Source organism: Notamacropus eugenii, chromosome 7 (assembly GCF_028372415.1).
Source record: "Notamacropus eugenii isolate mMacEug1 chromosome 7, mMacEug1.pri_v2, whole genome shotgun sequence".
NCBI lineage: Eukaryota > Metazoa > Chordata > Mammalia > Diprotodontia > Macropodidae > Notamacropus > Notamacropus eugenii.
In genome coordinates, this window is record NC_092878.1 from 150,926,497 (window position 1) to 150,943,694 (window position 17,198).

At 38.9% G+C, this 17,198-nt stretch overlaps 1 protein-coding gene across 8 annotated transcripts in view; it reads left to right on the forward strand.

Annotated features, from left to right (window-relative positions):
- The window catches only part of CCDC158 (coiled-coil domain containing 158), a 108,630-nt gene that overhangs the window by 52,247 nt on the left and 39,185 nt on the right, over positions 1–17,198 (forward strand). For 7 of the 8 annotated variants that reach the window (XR_011970434.1, XM_072624040.1, XM_072624039.1 and 4 more), the window contains 6 exons: positions 24–506; positions 2,211–2,400; positions 3,414–3,566; positions 6,337–6,449; positions 11,313–11,471; positions 14,589–14,681. Coding sequence is in view for 7 of the 8 variants with exons in the window: in XM_072624040.1 (XP_072480141.1) it covers positions 24–506; positions 2,211–2,400; positions 3,414–3,566; positions 6,337–6,449; positions 11,313–11,471; positions 14,589–14,681 (1,191 nt within the window). In the remaining variant the exon portion in view is untranslated. The remainder of the gene's footprint in view (positions 1–23; positions 507–2,210; positions 2,401–3,413; positions 3,567–6,336; positions 6,450–11,312; positions 11,472–14,588; positions 14,682–17,198) is intronic. The other variant, XM_072624045.1, reaches the window with a different exon arrangement.

The window sequence follows — 17,198 nt, forward strand, 5'->3', positions numbered from 1 at the left end:
CTCTCTTTTCTATCGACCTTCAGATGGCAGCAATTCAGGGGAAGAATGAAAGTCTAGAAAAAGTGTCTTCCTTGACTGCTCAACTAGAGTCCACCAAAGAGATGCTCCGCAAAGTTGTGGAAGAGCTGACTGCCAAGAAGATGACCCTGGAAAGTTCTGAGAGGACTGTGTCTGACCTAACGCTGTCTCTGCAAGAGAAAGAGCGAGCCATCGAGACCACCAATGTGGAGATCACTAGGCTCCGTTCGAGGGTGGACTTAAAGTTACAGGAGCTCCAGCACCTGAAAAACGAAGGGGACCACCTCCGGAATGTGCAGTCTGAGTGTGAGGCCCTCAAGCTGCAGATGGTGGAGAAGGACAAGGTGATAGAGATCTTGCGTCAGCAGATCGAGAACATGACTCAGCTTGTTGGCCAGCACGGGCGTACTGCTGGGGCTATGCAGGTGGAGAAAACTCAGCTTGAGAAAGAGATCAATGATCGGAAGCTAGAACTGCAGGAATTCAAGGTATGTAAAGAGCTTCAGGGCCTGAGCTTCTGAAAACTGGTTCATTCTGTTCCATTAAAATGGTCTTCTGAGTCACCTTCTGAGCAGTGGAAGCATTAAAGTAACACAAATGGATTAGTGTGATGCACCAGTGTGACTGACTGTGTAGACACAGGGCCCCATGAACTTAAAAACATTTTTTTTGATAACTGTATTTCAACTAAAGTGGTTTCCTTGATAGCTCTGTGTAATTTATTTCATGCATTTAAGAATGATTCTGAGAGGTGGTCCGTAGTTTTCACCAGATTGCTGAAGGGGCCAGGACCCACAAAAATGGTGAAGAATCCCTACCTTCAACTGTAAAGTACAGTTCTTGGGCAGAGTGTGGTATGATGAAGTTTCATAAAAATTAGATCTAATGATAGGATAGAGTAGCAGGGAGACAACCTTAGGAAACAGTCATCTTGATCCCAGTGGGAAGTGATATGGGCCTGAAATAGGGTGATGATGACAGTGGGCTTGGAAGGAAACAAGTTAGCACAAGCATTCTGAGATAGGAAGATTAATGTTTGAGAACCAGAGGACACAAGCAGTGAGGGAGAGAAAGGGACTGGAAGTCAGAGAGGATTCTAAGCTCTTGAACATATGTAACTGGGGAAAGGATGATCCCAAAGGCAGAAATTGGGAAAGATAGAGTGTGAGAAATGAGTCCAGTCTGGGCATCTCCAGTTATCCATTCCACATCATAGGGGCCAGGGGTATGGCACTCCTGTGATCTGGAAAATCTGTGTAGAACCCATAGGCGCAAACCCTTCATCTTCATTTCCTGTAGGAGATCATAGAAGTATTTCTTGTCCAAGGCCAGAGTCCACCAGAATGCATTTTTTACAACAATTCTGCATTTCTGAGTTTCTAAACTTTTTCTGTATCATCTGTAGCTTTTGCAAAACTCCCCCCAAATTCCCGCTTACTTTCTTATGGTCTACCTGAGATACCTGGAAACTAAGATGGCGAAAGTCATGCTGTGGAAGGGATGGTTATCTATCTTTAGCCCAAGGGAGCACTCTACCACCTATCCACAGAGAGGGATAGCGTGCAGCTCCCAACATAGAGCCACAGTTTCCAAGTTCATAGAACAGTCATTTAGGGGCAGGGAGAGGCAGTGAGCAAACTGAGGTGCAGAGAATCCAAGCATCAAAGGTGGAATTTGGAGTGAAGTTCTCTGACTCCAGATGCTTCTGTCTTTTCTCTGTGCCGCCCTGTCTTCCATCGGCAGGTTTTCAGTTGAAGTAGCTGGGAAGGGCAAGACTGGTTCTGAGTTGATTCATATCCCCTGTTAATAAGGGTTTTAAACAAGGACTTCCTTGTCTTCTATTTTTATCTATTCTATTAATGCTTTAAATAAAGTTAAATAACGCAGCTAGGTGGTGCAATGGATAGAACGTTGGCCCTGGAGTCAGGAGGAGCTGAGTCAAATGTAGCCTCAGACATTCAGCAATCATGTGACCCTGGGCAAGTGACTTAATCCTGTTTGACTCAGTTTCCTCATCTGTAAAATGAGCTGGAGAAGGAAATGGCAAACCATTGCAGTAGATTTGCCAAGAAAACCCCAAATGTGGTCACAGAGTTGGACACAATTGCAATGACTCAACAACAAGGTTATTATAAATACATACATGCATAGTTATGTGTTTCTGAATTCTTTGTCTCAATTCATTTGATTAGATTATGAAAGACAAGAAAGATGCAAAAATACGTGAGCTCGAAGCCCGGCTAAGTGACTTGGAACTTGAAAAGGTGAAACTGGTGAATGCAGGATCCGAACGGCTCCGTGCAGTAAAAGACATGAAGCAGGAGAGAGACCAGCTCCTCGCTGAAATGAAAAATAGTCGGAACGAGCTCTCCAGCCTTTCAGGTATGGTACCCCCAGAGCCTGCCTGCTAGACTGAGCCATGATCCTATGTCCTGACACCTCCCAAGGGCCCCAGAAGCAGGGCAAGCAAGACAGATAATGTCAAGGCCAGTATTCATGCTGTCTTGAGGGGGTCATTCCCAGGGATTTATGATGTGTAGGACTAAGCTTATGACATGAATCCGGTGTGTTCTATATGCATTCAGAGGCCTCAGCCTTGATTGATAAGCATGAGGAAAAAACCCTCATGCCCAGTGAGTGCTACCACTTCAGGAAGGTTTTATTAACAGTGAGGCACCAAGAATGAGCAAGTTTTTTGGAAATTTCTTGGAAGGAAAGCCCTACAATCCTTAATTGGGAGGAGATAAATAACACACTCCATGATTACTGTAGATGTCCCTGATGGTTCTCAAAATATGCATGTAAACAAAGTCATATTTAGGGTAACTTACACTTTCAAGCCATCTTCTTCTGATGAGTTCTCTTTATAAAGCCAAGAAACCTTTTGCCAGCCACTAGTCTCACTTCTTAACTTATATGTGTGTTGGATAAATCCAGATTTTCATCTATTCACTCCTTTTTACTCCATCTTTCACTTGTCCCCTCATATGACACCTCCTAGTGAGGCCTAGACTCTCTTCTTATTTCTGCCAATAAGTGTCTTTCCAGACAAGTTTTTTGTTTGTTCTTTTGCCTTCTGGTGATTCCTACCTTAAGAGAAGACCTCCAGAAATACTTTGTGTCTGAGAGCATGGAACTAATAGCTTCACTGGATTTGCCCAAAGTGATGTAACCTTATGTACCAAATTCAAGTTCAGTCAACTTTAATAATCTGACAGTTGTTTGCGATCTTTTGTTCCTAGCTAGCCATTAGTTACAAAAGATAATTTCCTCTAATCTGCTCATCTGCAAGCAGGCCTATGGGACAGGGCTCCTTTCATTAGATATGATGAAGCTCATTTATGACAGTGGAACAGAATAGGTCAGCTTCAGCTAATTGGTGTTATGTTGTGCAGAGGACTACGAAGTTTTAAAAAGAAATTATCGGAACAAAAGCGAAGAGATGGAGTGCACCACAAACAAGCTGAAAACGCAATTGAAATCTGCACAGGCTGAACTGGAACAGACAAGAAACACTCTGAAGACAATGGAGGGATCCGATGGCCATGGTACGCTACAGACGACAGAGCCTGCTTTCTCTTTTCTTCTGTTTTCCATTCCACTAGTCTAGACCCACAAATAAGAAATGCTTGGCCTATCCCACCATTGCTTTCAGGCACTCAGACACATGGGAATTGGTGAGGCCAGTGAGGGGCCCCAAGGGGAAGTGCAGGGGTCTTTACAGGGTAGGGGGACAGGGAGCAGTCACTCCTAAAGTCAGGGCATCTTCCTTCACATGGTATTGTACAAATAAAACCAAACCTGTGCACAGAACACTGGGCCCAAGGCAAGAGGTGTAAGTCTAAACATGGCATGCCTGTTGCTTTTGGAACTATGGGCATGCTTGAGCCTCAGCTTCCTCATCTGTAAAATGGGGAGACTAAAAGCACTTTATGTAACCTACCTCATGGAGTTGTTCTAAGAGTCAAATGAGATGAAATTTAAAGAACTTTGTAAACCTTGAGGTTATCATACAAATGTCAACGGCTGTCATTGTATTCTGGTCAGGTTTGTCATTTCTGACTCATGTCCCCAAATACCAGCTCTTTATATAGAAAAAAACTAGACATGAATATAACAAGTTAATAAGAAAGTATGGTACCTTTCAGATTACCCACATGTAAACTGTACCCACTGTGAGCTCCACGCAAGCTGAGGAGCTGACTCACAAGTGGGGAAGCCCAAGTCCTAGAAGTAGAACTGCTGGCCTAACCCCTGAGTCACATATTTGTTTATTAAGTGCCAGGTACTGGGCATACAAGTCCCAAACATGGTAACCCAGAGAAGCAAACAGGATGGGGTGATGAGCATGAGGGCCTCTTCACACTGGACATCTCTTCCCAGACCTACCTTTTCCTAAGCCCAGTCTGTCCAAGTTAATCCACATTCCATCTATTGAACAAAACCAAACACCTTGTAGTTATTATGTGGAAGGCTACATTTATTGAATGTTTTTTTTTTTTTAAATCAAGCAAATGGTATTTAAAAGAACCACAATCCAGGACCTTTCTTTTGTTTTTAATGGGTCATATATTTTCCTTGTTTGTTTCTTAGCAATTAGTTGGATTGTACCTAAGTTTGCTTCTAAGCAAAAAGTGATATTTTAAAGGCCCTTCCTTGGATAACATAATGGTTCAGGCTACTTACCATGTGTAATGATGTTTCCAAAACTAAGCTATCTGAGTGATCTTGTCAGTTAGATAGTGGAAAGGTCCTGCCCTTTCCACATCTTTGAGGGGCTAGGTTAGAAGGTTTGTTGAAGTTTGGGATGCTTGGGACCCCAACCTACCAACATCCTGGGTCCTGCCTGAATGAATTTGACTCAAGCCTTCTTTTAGCCAAAGAGAAAAACAGAGTTTATTAAAGATCCATCATATTGGGTTGACTCTTAAGAAGCCTCACCATCTGTGATGCTTGTATTGACAAGCAGGCCAGATGGAATCTGAGCTAGATTGAATCTGAGTGCCTTCATAGGGGCAAGATGGAGTTTATGTATAGAAAGATTGTGGGAAGAATCTAAGAGTGATCTAATAGTCTGAAAGAAGAGGTCTAAGGAGGGTCTTGAGGAGGCATCTAAGGAAGATCTTGATGGGACAAGAGTAGCTAGAGGTCAGAACCAAGGCAATGGGATTTTGATGGGATCAAGGGTGGGAAGCAGCCAGAGGCAATGGAGAGGTAACAAACAGACTATGGAGGACTAGGTTAAGGGTAACAGATTCTAGCATAGCGATAATATAAGGCTTATGGCCTCAGGCAAGCTCTAGATCAGGTGGGAAGATTCAAGGAGAGATCCAGGGGCTTCCCAGAGCCTCCACTTCATCAGGTCCAGCCCCATTCTGATGACTGACCTGGCCCACTTCAGGCCTACACTCTTTGTTTTGCATTGTAATAGTCACACATAGACTTACACTAGTGATTGATCTTTATTGTACTGTATTGGAACTCACTACAGGGAGTTCTAGTCATGGTTATGTAACCAGAGAGTGAAAACTGAATGATTTATGATGTCACTGGAACCTTAAGGCATAAATTTCTTCTGTAGTAGTATCACTCTGATCCAGGAAAGTTATTTTGATGAGCAATCAATTATAAGTAATCCCTTTTATCTAAGTTCCTTTATGTATATGTGTATGTCCATAACTATGAGTCTGATCATTGTTCTTAATCTAATTCTATAAGACATAAAAAAGTTTAAATCATTGTACAGTTTACAAGATAGCTATGTTCCATTGGACCAAAGGAACTACTTTTGGGGGGCAAAAGCAAAGAATGGTTATTGAATTTCCTCTATCCATAGCCATTGGGAAACCATCCCTTCCTAGAGGCAGTTATGTGGTGCTCGACCTGGAGTCAGGAAGACATGAGTTCAAATCCAGCCTCAGACACTTACTAACTTACTGTGACCCTGGGCAAATAATTTAATCTCTGCTTGCTCAGTTTCCTCATCTGTAAAATGGGAATAACACTACCTCCCTCCTGGGGTTGTTGCAAGAATCAAATGAGATAACACTTGTAAAGTAATTACTTGTAAAGTACCTGGCACACAGTAGGTATTTCCTTCCATTTTTTCCTTCCTACCACCCCCACCCCCAACCATGGGCACCCGTTTGACTTGTAACCCCAAGGCACTCAGAATGCATACCCTTGTGGACTTTACCTTGTCTCCTTACTTTATAAGTTTAGTTTAGCATGCAATTGAGAATGGCTTTAAAGAAAACATATAGTTGCCTAAGTAGAATGTGCATAGATAGGTAAGCAATTGGCACTTTTTTTTTACAGCCATGAAAGTTGCAATGGGAATGCAGAAGCAAATCACTGCCAAAAGAGGACAAATAGATGCCCTGCAGAGCAAAATTCAGTTCTTGGAGGAGGCCATGACAAACGCGTCTAAGGTGAAGCAAGACCTCAAAGTAGAATTGGGCAGACTCACCCTAACAATTGCTTTACACTGGGGAAGAAATTAAGTAACTTTTTATATTCTAGAAATGAAAACTCGTATTTTGGAGCCACATTATAAGTATTCCCCGACCTCAATTCAGAAAATAAAAGCACATTTTTTAGTGACTGGGGGTCCACTTTATTAGGGACAAAAGCAGGAAGAGCTCCCCTGAATTGAGAGATCTGAATGATCCTCTAAGTACTGCTTCAGCTGTATCCCACAGATTTGGGTATATTGTCTCATTGTTGTCATTATCTTTGATGAAATTATTGATAGTTTCTCTGATTTGTTCTTTGACCTACCTATTCTTTAAGATTGGATGATTTAGTTTACAATTAATTTTTAATTTATGTTTTTAAAGTCTTCATCAAATGCAACTTTTATTGTGTTATGATATGAAAAGGGTGCATTTTTCCCTACATTTTTGTGAGGTTTTTATGCCCTAGTACAAGGTGAATTTTTGTGAAGGTGCCATATGTAACTGAGAAAAAAGTATATACTCTTCTATTCTCTTTCAGTTTTCTCTAGAAGTCTATCATATCTAACTTTTCTAAAACTCTATATGTCTCCTTAACTTCTTATTTATTTTATGGTTAGATTTATCTGAGAGGGATAAATTGAGGTCCTTCACTAGTATAGTTTTACTCTTTCCTTCTATAATTCATTTAACTTTGAAGTCTGTTTTGCTTCTGACCATTACCTCCCTTAATCTTCCCATCTAGGAATGTAAAAAGCTCTTAACCTTATTGTGTTCCTCATGATTCCTCACTTTTCTTGAGTCTTGCTTTAGATATCACATTTTCTATTCATCAGGAATCCTTGAAAGTCCTCTATTTAAAGGTCCATTCCCCCTTCCCCCCACCGCCCCTTGCAGTATTATACTTGGTTTAATTTGGTAGGTTATTCTTGATTATAATCCTAGCTCTAGCTCCTTTGCATTCTAAAATATCATATTCCAAGCCCTCCACTCCTTTAATGTGGAAGCTGCTAGATCTTGAGTAATCCTAACTGTGGCTTCATGGTATTTGAATGGTTTCTTTCTGAATGCTTGAAGTATCCTCTTCTTGACCTGGGAACTCTGGAATTTGGCTGTAATATTCCTGGAAATTTTCATTTTGGGATCTCTCTCAGGAGGTGATCAGTGGCTTATTTCAATTTCTATTTTACCCTTTGGTCCTAAGATATTAGGGCAGTTTTTCTAGATAATTTCTTGAAAGATGTTGTCTATACTTCTTTTAATCATGGCTTTCAGGTAACCCAATAATTCTTAAATGATCTCTTCTTGACCGTTTTTTCAGATTGTTTTTCCAATGAGACATTTCCCATTTTCTTCCATTTTTTTCCTTTCTCTTGACTTTGTTTTTTATTGATTCTTGGTGTATCCTGGGGTCATTAAGCTTGACCAATTCTAATTTTTAAGGAGTTTTTTGTTTTTTCTAGTGAGTGTTTGTTCCTAAGAAAAAGAGCTGTGCTGCCGTCTCATTTCATCGGGTTAGAAAATGTCGGCATGTATAGTTAGTGCTTTTAGGGACTGAGTCTAACACAATTCAATTCAGCTGAATTCAGCAATTTTTATTAAACACCCACTATGTGTAAAGCACAGTATTATGTCTTGGGAATTGGAAAACAAAAATAAAATAGTGCCTTCCCTCACAGAGCATACATTTTACTAAAGATTCCTCTGTGAACACCCATGAAGAAATACAAAGCATAAATAATGTGAGCTATGGCTTCTGACCACAAGATAATTTTGGGGGGTCAGGTAAAGCACTAACATCTAGGGAGATCAGCAAAGGCCTAATCAATGAAACTATGCAGGAGGAGGGAATAAACATTTGTAGAGTGCCTACTATGTGCCCGGCATATTATAATGATTACCTCATTTGATCCTCATAACAACCCTAGGGACTAAGTGCCTTTATTCTCCCCATTTTACAGTTGAAGAAATGGAGGCAAGCAGGAGTTAAGTGACTTGCCCAGGGTCACACGACTATTAAGTGTATGAGGTTGAATTTACATTCAGGTCTTCCTGACTCCAGGCCCAGCTCTCCATCCACTGCATCACCAGATCAATCCATCAACTACCCAGCATTTTTTTCTTTTTAAAAATTTTTTTATTATTGATTTATTTGTTTTCAGTTTTCTACAATCTCTTCCATAAGTCTTAGATTCTTTCCCCCTCCCTGCTTCCTCCCTGAGACAGCATGCAATCTTATATGGGTTCTACACATTCATTTTTATTAAGCACATTTTCACATTAGTCATGTTGCATAGAAGAATTAAAATGAATTGGAGAAACCATGAGAAAAACCCAAACAAAACAAAACATAACACAAAAGAAAATATTCTACTTCATTCTGTGTTCCAGTTCCATTGTTCTTTCTCTGGATGTGGATGGCATTTTCCCTCAAGAGTCCTTTGGGAATGTTGTAGGTCCTTGCATTGCTGTGAAGGGCTAAGTCTAACAGAAACAGTCCTCGCACACTGTGGTTGTTGCTATGTACAATGATCTCCTCCTTTTGTTCCTTTCACTCAGCATCAGTTCATACAAATCCTTCCAGGCCTCTCTGAAGTCCATGTTCCTCATTTCCTACAGCATAATAGTATTTTATTACATTCATATACCACAACTTGTTCAGCCATTCCCCAATTGATGGGCATCCCCTTGATTTCCAGTTCTTGGCTACCACAAAGAGAGCTGCTATCGATACTTTTGTACATGTAGGACCCTTTCCCATTTTATGGGATATGGTCCCAGAAGCAATATTGGTGGGTCAAAGGGTATACACATTTTTGTATCTCTTTAGTCAGCACTTCTTAAGAGCCTGTTGTGGAGCAGGCTGTCCTGAAGGCACTTATGCTCTAATGGGGAGACAACAAATTCTTCCCTGTTTAGCTCATCAGCCCTTCGCAAACTGGTCCCACACTATTTCTCCAGCCTCCTACCTCCTACCTCCAACCTCCTAATCCTGTTTGACCCCCTCTTTCACATGTTCCAATTTATCAGCTGGCTTTACCTCCTCCATCTCCCATCTCCGTGCCTTTGTGCCTGCTGTCTGTCTCCCTGGAATAGTCTCTGTCTTGCTTAAATATGCCACTCAGGCCCTGCCTTCCCTGATCCCCCCACTTCTAGCTCCTGCATCTCCTCCCAGACTCCCTGACAGGTGACTGTTCTGGATTTACTTGTATTTATTCCCTATGTTCTTCTGTGTGGACTTGCTATTGCCTCTGTTGCCACAGGGCCTGGCACACCGTTGGAACTTAAGACATGCTTATTGACCAATTATTGACTGACTGCTAAGGGCCTGAGCTCCAAGAGTGGTGTCTGGGTGAGCCCCTCTTCTCCAAGATGCAGCGCTGAGGAGGGATGGCATTCCAGGCTTGGGGAAAGAGACAAGGATAGGAAATGGTAGGTAGGGGACCAGTGCAGCTGGACTATGAATTTAGGAGGTGGGCCACAACCCTGTCATTCTGAAAAGGTCAATAAGAACACATATGCCAAGCTGAGGAGTTTGAATTTTATCCTAGAGGAATGGGGGAGCCATTGGGGCAGGGAGGGAAGTGTTCTAGCAGAGTGTGTTCTGTCCTGTGCCAGCTGTGAGGAAGAAAGAGCAGAGAGGGCACAGGGCTGGAAGTGGGGAGACCAGCTAGGACGCTTTTATATCCATGTGGAGGTCCGTGTGGGCTGGGAATGGAACAGATGCAGAAGAGCATGGATTTAGGAATAAACACACAAATAATCCCAGCAAATACCAATAACTCTTTGCTATGACAAAAAGTTGGAAATATTATCTGTGTGTCCTTTAGATTTGCATCCTCTGACATGCAATGAGGAGGATGAGAAGTTAAAAAAACAGAGTGAGACTGTTACCACCAAGCAAAAAGGGTACAGAAGTGAAGGATACAAGGGAGTGAGGAATGGAGGAGCAATAAAAATAAGATATTAAAATCATATTTAAAATCACATTGAAGTATTTGCTTTATAAATTGTTAACATTTTTCTTCTATTTCCTTAAACTAAAGTTTTAAATGTCTATAAAATATAATATATAATAGTGAACTTTACAAAGTAGAAAATGTAACTTTACACAATTACATAGAACTTATTTGGAAAAATATTTACTAATAGTTAGTTGGGGGGAGATTTCCTGGAAATGAAAGCTGCCCTAGAGTAAAAAAATAGGCTGATGCTGGGGGTGGTGGTAGATTCTCCTTTACTGGAGGGTGTCAAGTCTGTAGGAATTTAACTCAGGTCCTTGGACTCTCTAATTAGGGTCCCTTTCAATTTTAAAATCTAATGTGCTCAGCATTTTGCGTGTCTCTATATTTTAATAATAAATTTTGGTGTTGAGTGATTTTGGTGCAAATTAGGTTATGGCTTCAGTTGAGTTTTGTACAATCTTGAAAAAGTGGCAATTGACAAAAGATGTCATATGGACATATCTTCTGTAGTAATAATTGGATTTCAGTAAAATTTTGTATGATATATGTTTGCAGTTCTGAGAAGCATTAGTTCTTTCTACATGTTAAACACATAATTATGGTAATATCTCTTTAGTGGAAATTTATCAAATATTATATTTACTAAATGTAAGAGAAACAATCATAGGGCTAGTTAGCAGTGAGGAAAATAAAAATGAATCCACAGTAACATGGTCCACTTCCTCTCAGTCTCACTAGTAAATAAGTAAATGAATTTTATAAAAATAATTTAATATTAAAGTTAGGTTTCACTGAACTTACAATAGCTTACATTTCTTTATCTAGTAATAGTGGTCAGATTATCCCAGAGATGCTTTCTTCTCTATAATCATAGGAGAAGCGTTTCTTAAAGGAAGAGAAAAATAAACTAAGTCAAGAATTGAACATTGTTGCAACAGAAAAAACCAAAATGGCAGGGGAGCTGGATATCCTGAGATCCCAAGAGCGGCGCTTGAAAGAAAAAGTTGCTAACATGGAAATTGCTCTTGATAAGGTAATTGTTATTTGAGTTGATCACTTAGCTTAAAAAAATTTTTTATTCTGAACACAAACAGCCCCAAAGTGAAAATTTCCATATACACAGAGGACACAAAAAGAGGATTGTCAATGAAGTCATGATTCTCCATTTTATGATGCTTATTTTCTTAAAAAAAATTTAATAAGTTCAATGTGCTCTTTTCAGAACTGTCCAATTGTTTTTGCTTCTTTCCAAATTTCCTTCTTTTCTCTTTTGTGTATTTTGAAAAATATTTCAATGGCCTTCTTTTTGCTAATACCCTTTCCTTTAAAATCCCACTCCCTATTAAAAAGTAAAATAAACCCTTGTAGCAAATAAAGTATAGTTAGGCAAAATGAATTCATGTTGTGACGTTGTCCAAAAACATCTGTCTCTACATCTTGTTTCCATCGCTCCTCTATCAGAAAGTGTGTAACATGTTTCATCATAGGTCTTCTGGAGACATGGTTGTTCATTGCATTGATCAAAGCTGTTAAATCTTTTGTTGTTCTTACAGTGTAAATTGTTCTCTTGGTTCTATTTGCATCACTCTGCATTGGTTCATACTTCTCAGGATTTTCTGAAATTATCCCTTTTATCATTTTTCATGGTGCAGTAAATATTCCATTACATTTATATACCACAGTTTGCTCAGCACTTATCCAATTGATGGACACCCCCATAGTTTCTGATTATTTTCTTTTTTTTGCCTTCAGGATAGGGAAGTTTGTTCTGTTTGTTTAATAGTTCCTTCCTGGTATGATTTTTCTCTCTAAACTCCCTTCCCTATCCTCTTCAGTTTGCATGTGGAGTCTTGGAGACACCAGACTCTTTCCTTCTGCGCTTTGTCCATTTGTCCATTTCAGTAAGATTCAAATGATGCCTGTTTCTCCCATTTCTTCCTCCATGTTTGTAAAGTCTTCTCACTCACTCCAATTATCCAAAATATTCTCCTTTATATACTAATGTATTCCTTTTACCATCTCTTGCTTTTATTCTTTTGAAATTCTCTGAATTAAAACAATCCATTCTCAGGGTTTGTGTTTTTCTTATTGAACTCCTTCACTAACCTATGAAGACATGAAGGTTCTAAAGGGACACTTGTTTCTTCACCCCTATTAGAATGGCAACCCTTCATCATCAGAGAGTACAGTTAATCATACATATTTGCCTTTCTAGGTTTCTCTGTACTCTTGTATTTACATGTCAAAATTTCTATTCAGCTAGAACTGAGTTGTTTTTTTTTTTATCAGAAACAATTGAAATTCCTCTATTTCATTAAAAGTTATTTTTTTCCCTTATAGTACTATATAATAGCTCAGTTTTTGAGGGGCAAGTTATTCTTAGTTTAAGCTCATATTTTTGCCTTTTAGAATATTATACTCCTAGCTCTCCTCTCATTTAAAGTAGAAGCTGCCAGGTCTTAGTGATCCTGACTAGCTCTTTGGTACTTGAACTGACTCTTTCTGGGTGCTTACAACATTTTGTATTTGATGTTGGAACTCTGGTTTGGGGCTTTGGCATTCCTGGGACTTTCTTTTATGGGGTTTGGGTTTGTTTCAGAAAGCGATGGATAGATTGCTTTTCATCTTCACTTTGCTCTTTAGTTCTAATGAATCTGGGTGATTTTCATTCAAGATTTATTTAAATATAATATGTAGACTTTTAAAAAAAAATCATGGTTTTCATAGTTTTCAATGATTCTTAAATTATCCCTTCTTAACCTGTTTTCCAGGTCAGCTTGTTTTTAATATCCTCTATTTTACATCTTTTAGGTATTTTTTTGCTCTTCAGTTTGTTGTCACATTTCTTCAGAGTATTGTGCCAAGGCTGAACTTTACCCTCTTCTCCACTTATGAGTGGAGTAGTTGGCCCTTCATAGTCTTGTCCTGGGTCCCTTGGATTCCTGTGCTGACCTTCACCTCCTTTGGTTAGGGCACTTGGTTCTTTGAGCTTCAGTGCCTTGGATACTTTAAGGCTGTCTGTAGTGTCTCAGGACACAGTGTGGGGGACCTCAGATCCCTGGGCAGGTCCTTCCCTGCCTGCAATGGCAGCTAAACCCCAGGGTTTTCTCTCAGCGTACGGGGAGGATCTCTGCTTTTATTGTGTCTGGACACAGATCCTTATGGGCTACCTATGTGTTTGGCTCTTCTCTGGTCATGCTAGGAGATTACTAGTTTATTTGCTGGGGCTTATATTGACTTATCTTATAGTTTCTCATTGAATTTCTTGATCATTATTTATCCTGGTATAAAAGTAACAAAAATATCATTCTTTCCAAAAATTAGTTCAGGCTACTAAGGTTACATGCTACTCATTAGATTAATAATAAGGGCATACTAGAATAGGCATATGACTAAGTGGAACCTTAGTAACCTGATTTAATTTGCCTAAATTAACCTTGTTAATTTCTGTAAACATGTTATCAGATAATACTTAGCACTGGATAAAAGAGATTCCATGAAGTAAGACTAGCGTAGTAAAGGAAGTGATGCCACAAGAATTAGGTCCCTTTGAGGGTTAGATGTAGCCAAGGAGATTTATTGTTTTACTAATACCATGTAGTGTCACTAGGGCATTTAAAGTGGAAGAATAGCATTGGTTCTTTGTATCTACAGGTACCCAAGATACCTTGATGCGCCCCATTCTATCCAGTCCAAATCTGTGCAGTTCTAATTATGCATTACTATTCCCTCTAATGAGAGTAACTCCCTTAATGTGTTTCCCTGGTCATTCCTCATCCACCACTTTGTGTATTTCTGTTGTTCTCTCCATGACCCCATTTGGGGTTTTCTTGGCAGAGACATGGGAGTGGTTTGCCATTTCCTTCTCCAGATTATTTTACAGATAAGGAAACTGAAGCAAACAGGGTTAAATGACTTGCCCAGAGTCACACAGCTAGTAAGTGTCTGAGGCCAAATTTGAACTCAGTCTTCCTGATTCCAGGTACAGGGCTGTATCTACTGCAGCGCCACCTAGCTGCGCATTTTAGTCTAATTCTCATGTCTTAATCAAGACTTCTCAGCATTTGTTCAGATGACAGAGAGACTTTGAAAAATTAATTGGCTCACTGTCCAGATTAAGTCTAATACCTGTGTGATTATTTGATTGCAGGCATCATTGCAGTTTGCAGAATGTCAAGACATTATCCAGCGTCAGGAACAAGAATCAGTGCGCTTGAAACTGCAGCACACATTGGATGTAAAGGTAAAGTCTTTATTCTTTGGTCTCTTTGGGATAAAGTCTTCTAAGTAGTGTTATTGCTAGGTCAAAGGATTTGCAGTTTTATAGCCCTTTGGACAGAGTTCCAAATTGTTCTCCAGAATGGTTGGACCATTTCACAAATTTTAAAAAATTAATTAACTTTTAGTTTTCAACATTCTCTTCTATAAGACTTTGAGTTTTAAGTTTTCTCCCCTGCCATTCCCTCTTTCCTCCCCAAGACAGTGTGCAATTTGATATAGACTCTACATATACATTCATATTAAACATATTTCATTTCACAGCTTTAAATGTGCTTATTTTCTTTCATCTCCTCCAGCATTTGTCATTTCTGATAGGTGTGGGGTGGTACCTTAGAACTGTTTTAATTTGCCTTTCTCTAATTGATAGTGATTTAGAGAATTTTTTCAGTTATTTCTTCTTCTGAAAACTGTCTGCTCATATCCCTTGACAATTTAGCAATTGGGGAATGGCTCTTATTTTTGTGGATTTTACTTAGTTCTCTAAAAATTTGAGAAAAGGGGCATTTATGAGAGAAACTTGCTGTAAATTTTGAAAATATTATTTCAATTTCTGTGGTAGCTTTTAGTAAAATGTAGTTTCCCTGATTATCTCTTTTAAATAGGTCTATTTTTGCTTTTGCTTTGTCTAAGATCATGATTGCAACCCCAACCTTTTTTATATCAGCTAAGGCATATTAGATTCTGTTCCAGCCTCTTACTTTAACTCTGTGTGTCTTTCTGTTTCAAATGTGTCTCTTGTAAACAACATACTGTTGGATTCTGGTTTCTAATCTATCCTGCTGTTTGCGTCTGTTTTATGAGTGAGCTCATCTCATTCACATTCACAGTTATGATTACTGTTTTTTCCCTCCATCCTGTTTTCTGTTTTATGCTTCTATCTCTTTTTATTCTGTCTCTCTTCAAAAGTCTTTTTTGCTTCTGCCCACTAACTCCCTTAATCTGCCCTCTCTTTTATCATCTCCCTACTTTCTCTTATCCCCTTTCCCTCCTCTCTCTCTACTGGGTAAAGTAGATTTCTATATCCAATTAGGTGTGTACATGTCTGTATGTGTTTATGTGTGTGTGTGTACACACATACACACCTATGTATACACATATATTTGTGTTTGTGTGTATACATATATATGTGTGTATTTTTATACATACATACATACATACATATATATATACATATATATACATATATATATATACACACACACACACACACACACACACACACACACACACACACACATTCTTCCCTCTTTGAACCAGTTCTGAGGAGAGTGAGGTTTGAGCACTGCCCAACACCCCATCCATTTTCACCTCCTTGTAAAACTCCTTTTATGTGAGATACATTTCCCCATTCTACTTCTCCCTTCCCCCTTCCCCAAGTACATCCCTCTCTCATCCCTTCATTTTTTAAAGATCATTCTAACATAATTGATTCATACCTATGCCTTCTATCTATTTAGACTTATTGCCCCTAATAATGATAAAGTCCTTAGGAATTACATGTATCATCCCATATAGGAATATAAACAGTTTGACATTATTGAGTCTCTTATGCTTGTTTTTCATGTTTATGTTTTTATGCTTCTTCTGAATCTTGTGTTTGAATTTCATATTTTCTGTTTAGCTCTGATATTTTTTGTCAGGAATGCTTGAAAGTCCTCTATTTCATTAAAGGTCCATTTCCCCTCCTACATCATTATACTCAGTTTTGCTGAGCAGGTGATTCTTGGTTGTAATCTTAGCTTCTTTGCCTTCTAGACTATCATACTGTAAACCCTCTGCTCCTATAATGTGGAAATTGCTAAATTTTACGTGATCCTGACTGTGGCTTCATGATATTGAAATGCTTTCTTTCTATCTTCTTGCAGTATTTTCTCCTTGACATGAGAGCTCTGGAATTTGGCTATAATGTTCCTGGGAGTTTTTATTTTGAGATCTCTTTCAGGAAGTGTTCATTAGATTCTTCCAATTTCTATTTTATCTTCTGGTTCTAGGATATCTGGGTAGTTTTCCTTGATAATTTCTTCAAATATGATATCTAGGCTCTGTTTTTCAATCATAGATTTTAAATAGTACAGTAATTTTTAAATTTTCTCCTCTTGATCTAGTTTCATGGTCAGTTCTTTTCCCAATGGAATACTTCAATTTTTCTTCTGTTTTCTTTATTTTTTAATATTGTTTCTTGATGTGTCATAAAGTCATTAGCTTCCACTTGTCCAGTTCTATTTTTTAAGGAATTATTTGCTTCAGTGAGCTTTTGTATCTTCTTTTCTATTTGACCATTTTTTATTTATATATAGATCTAGATCTAGATCTATATATATAATTCACTTTATTTCTTTTTGGTGTTCTACAATCACTACCATAAAACTTGGATTTTTTTCCCCCTACCTACCCCCCACCACCCCCCTCCCATCCCAAGACAGCATACAATTCTATATAAGATCTACACATACAATCCTATTGAATACATTTTCACTAT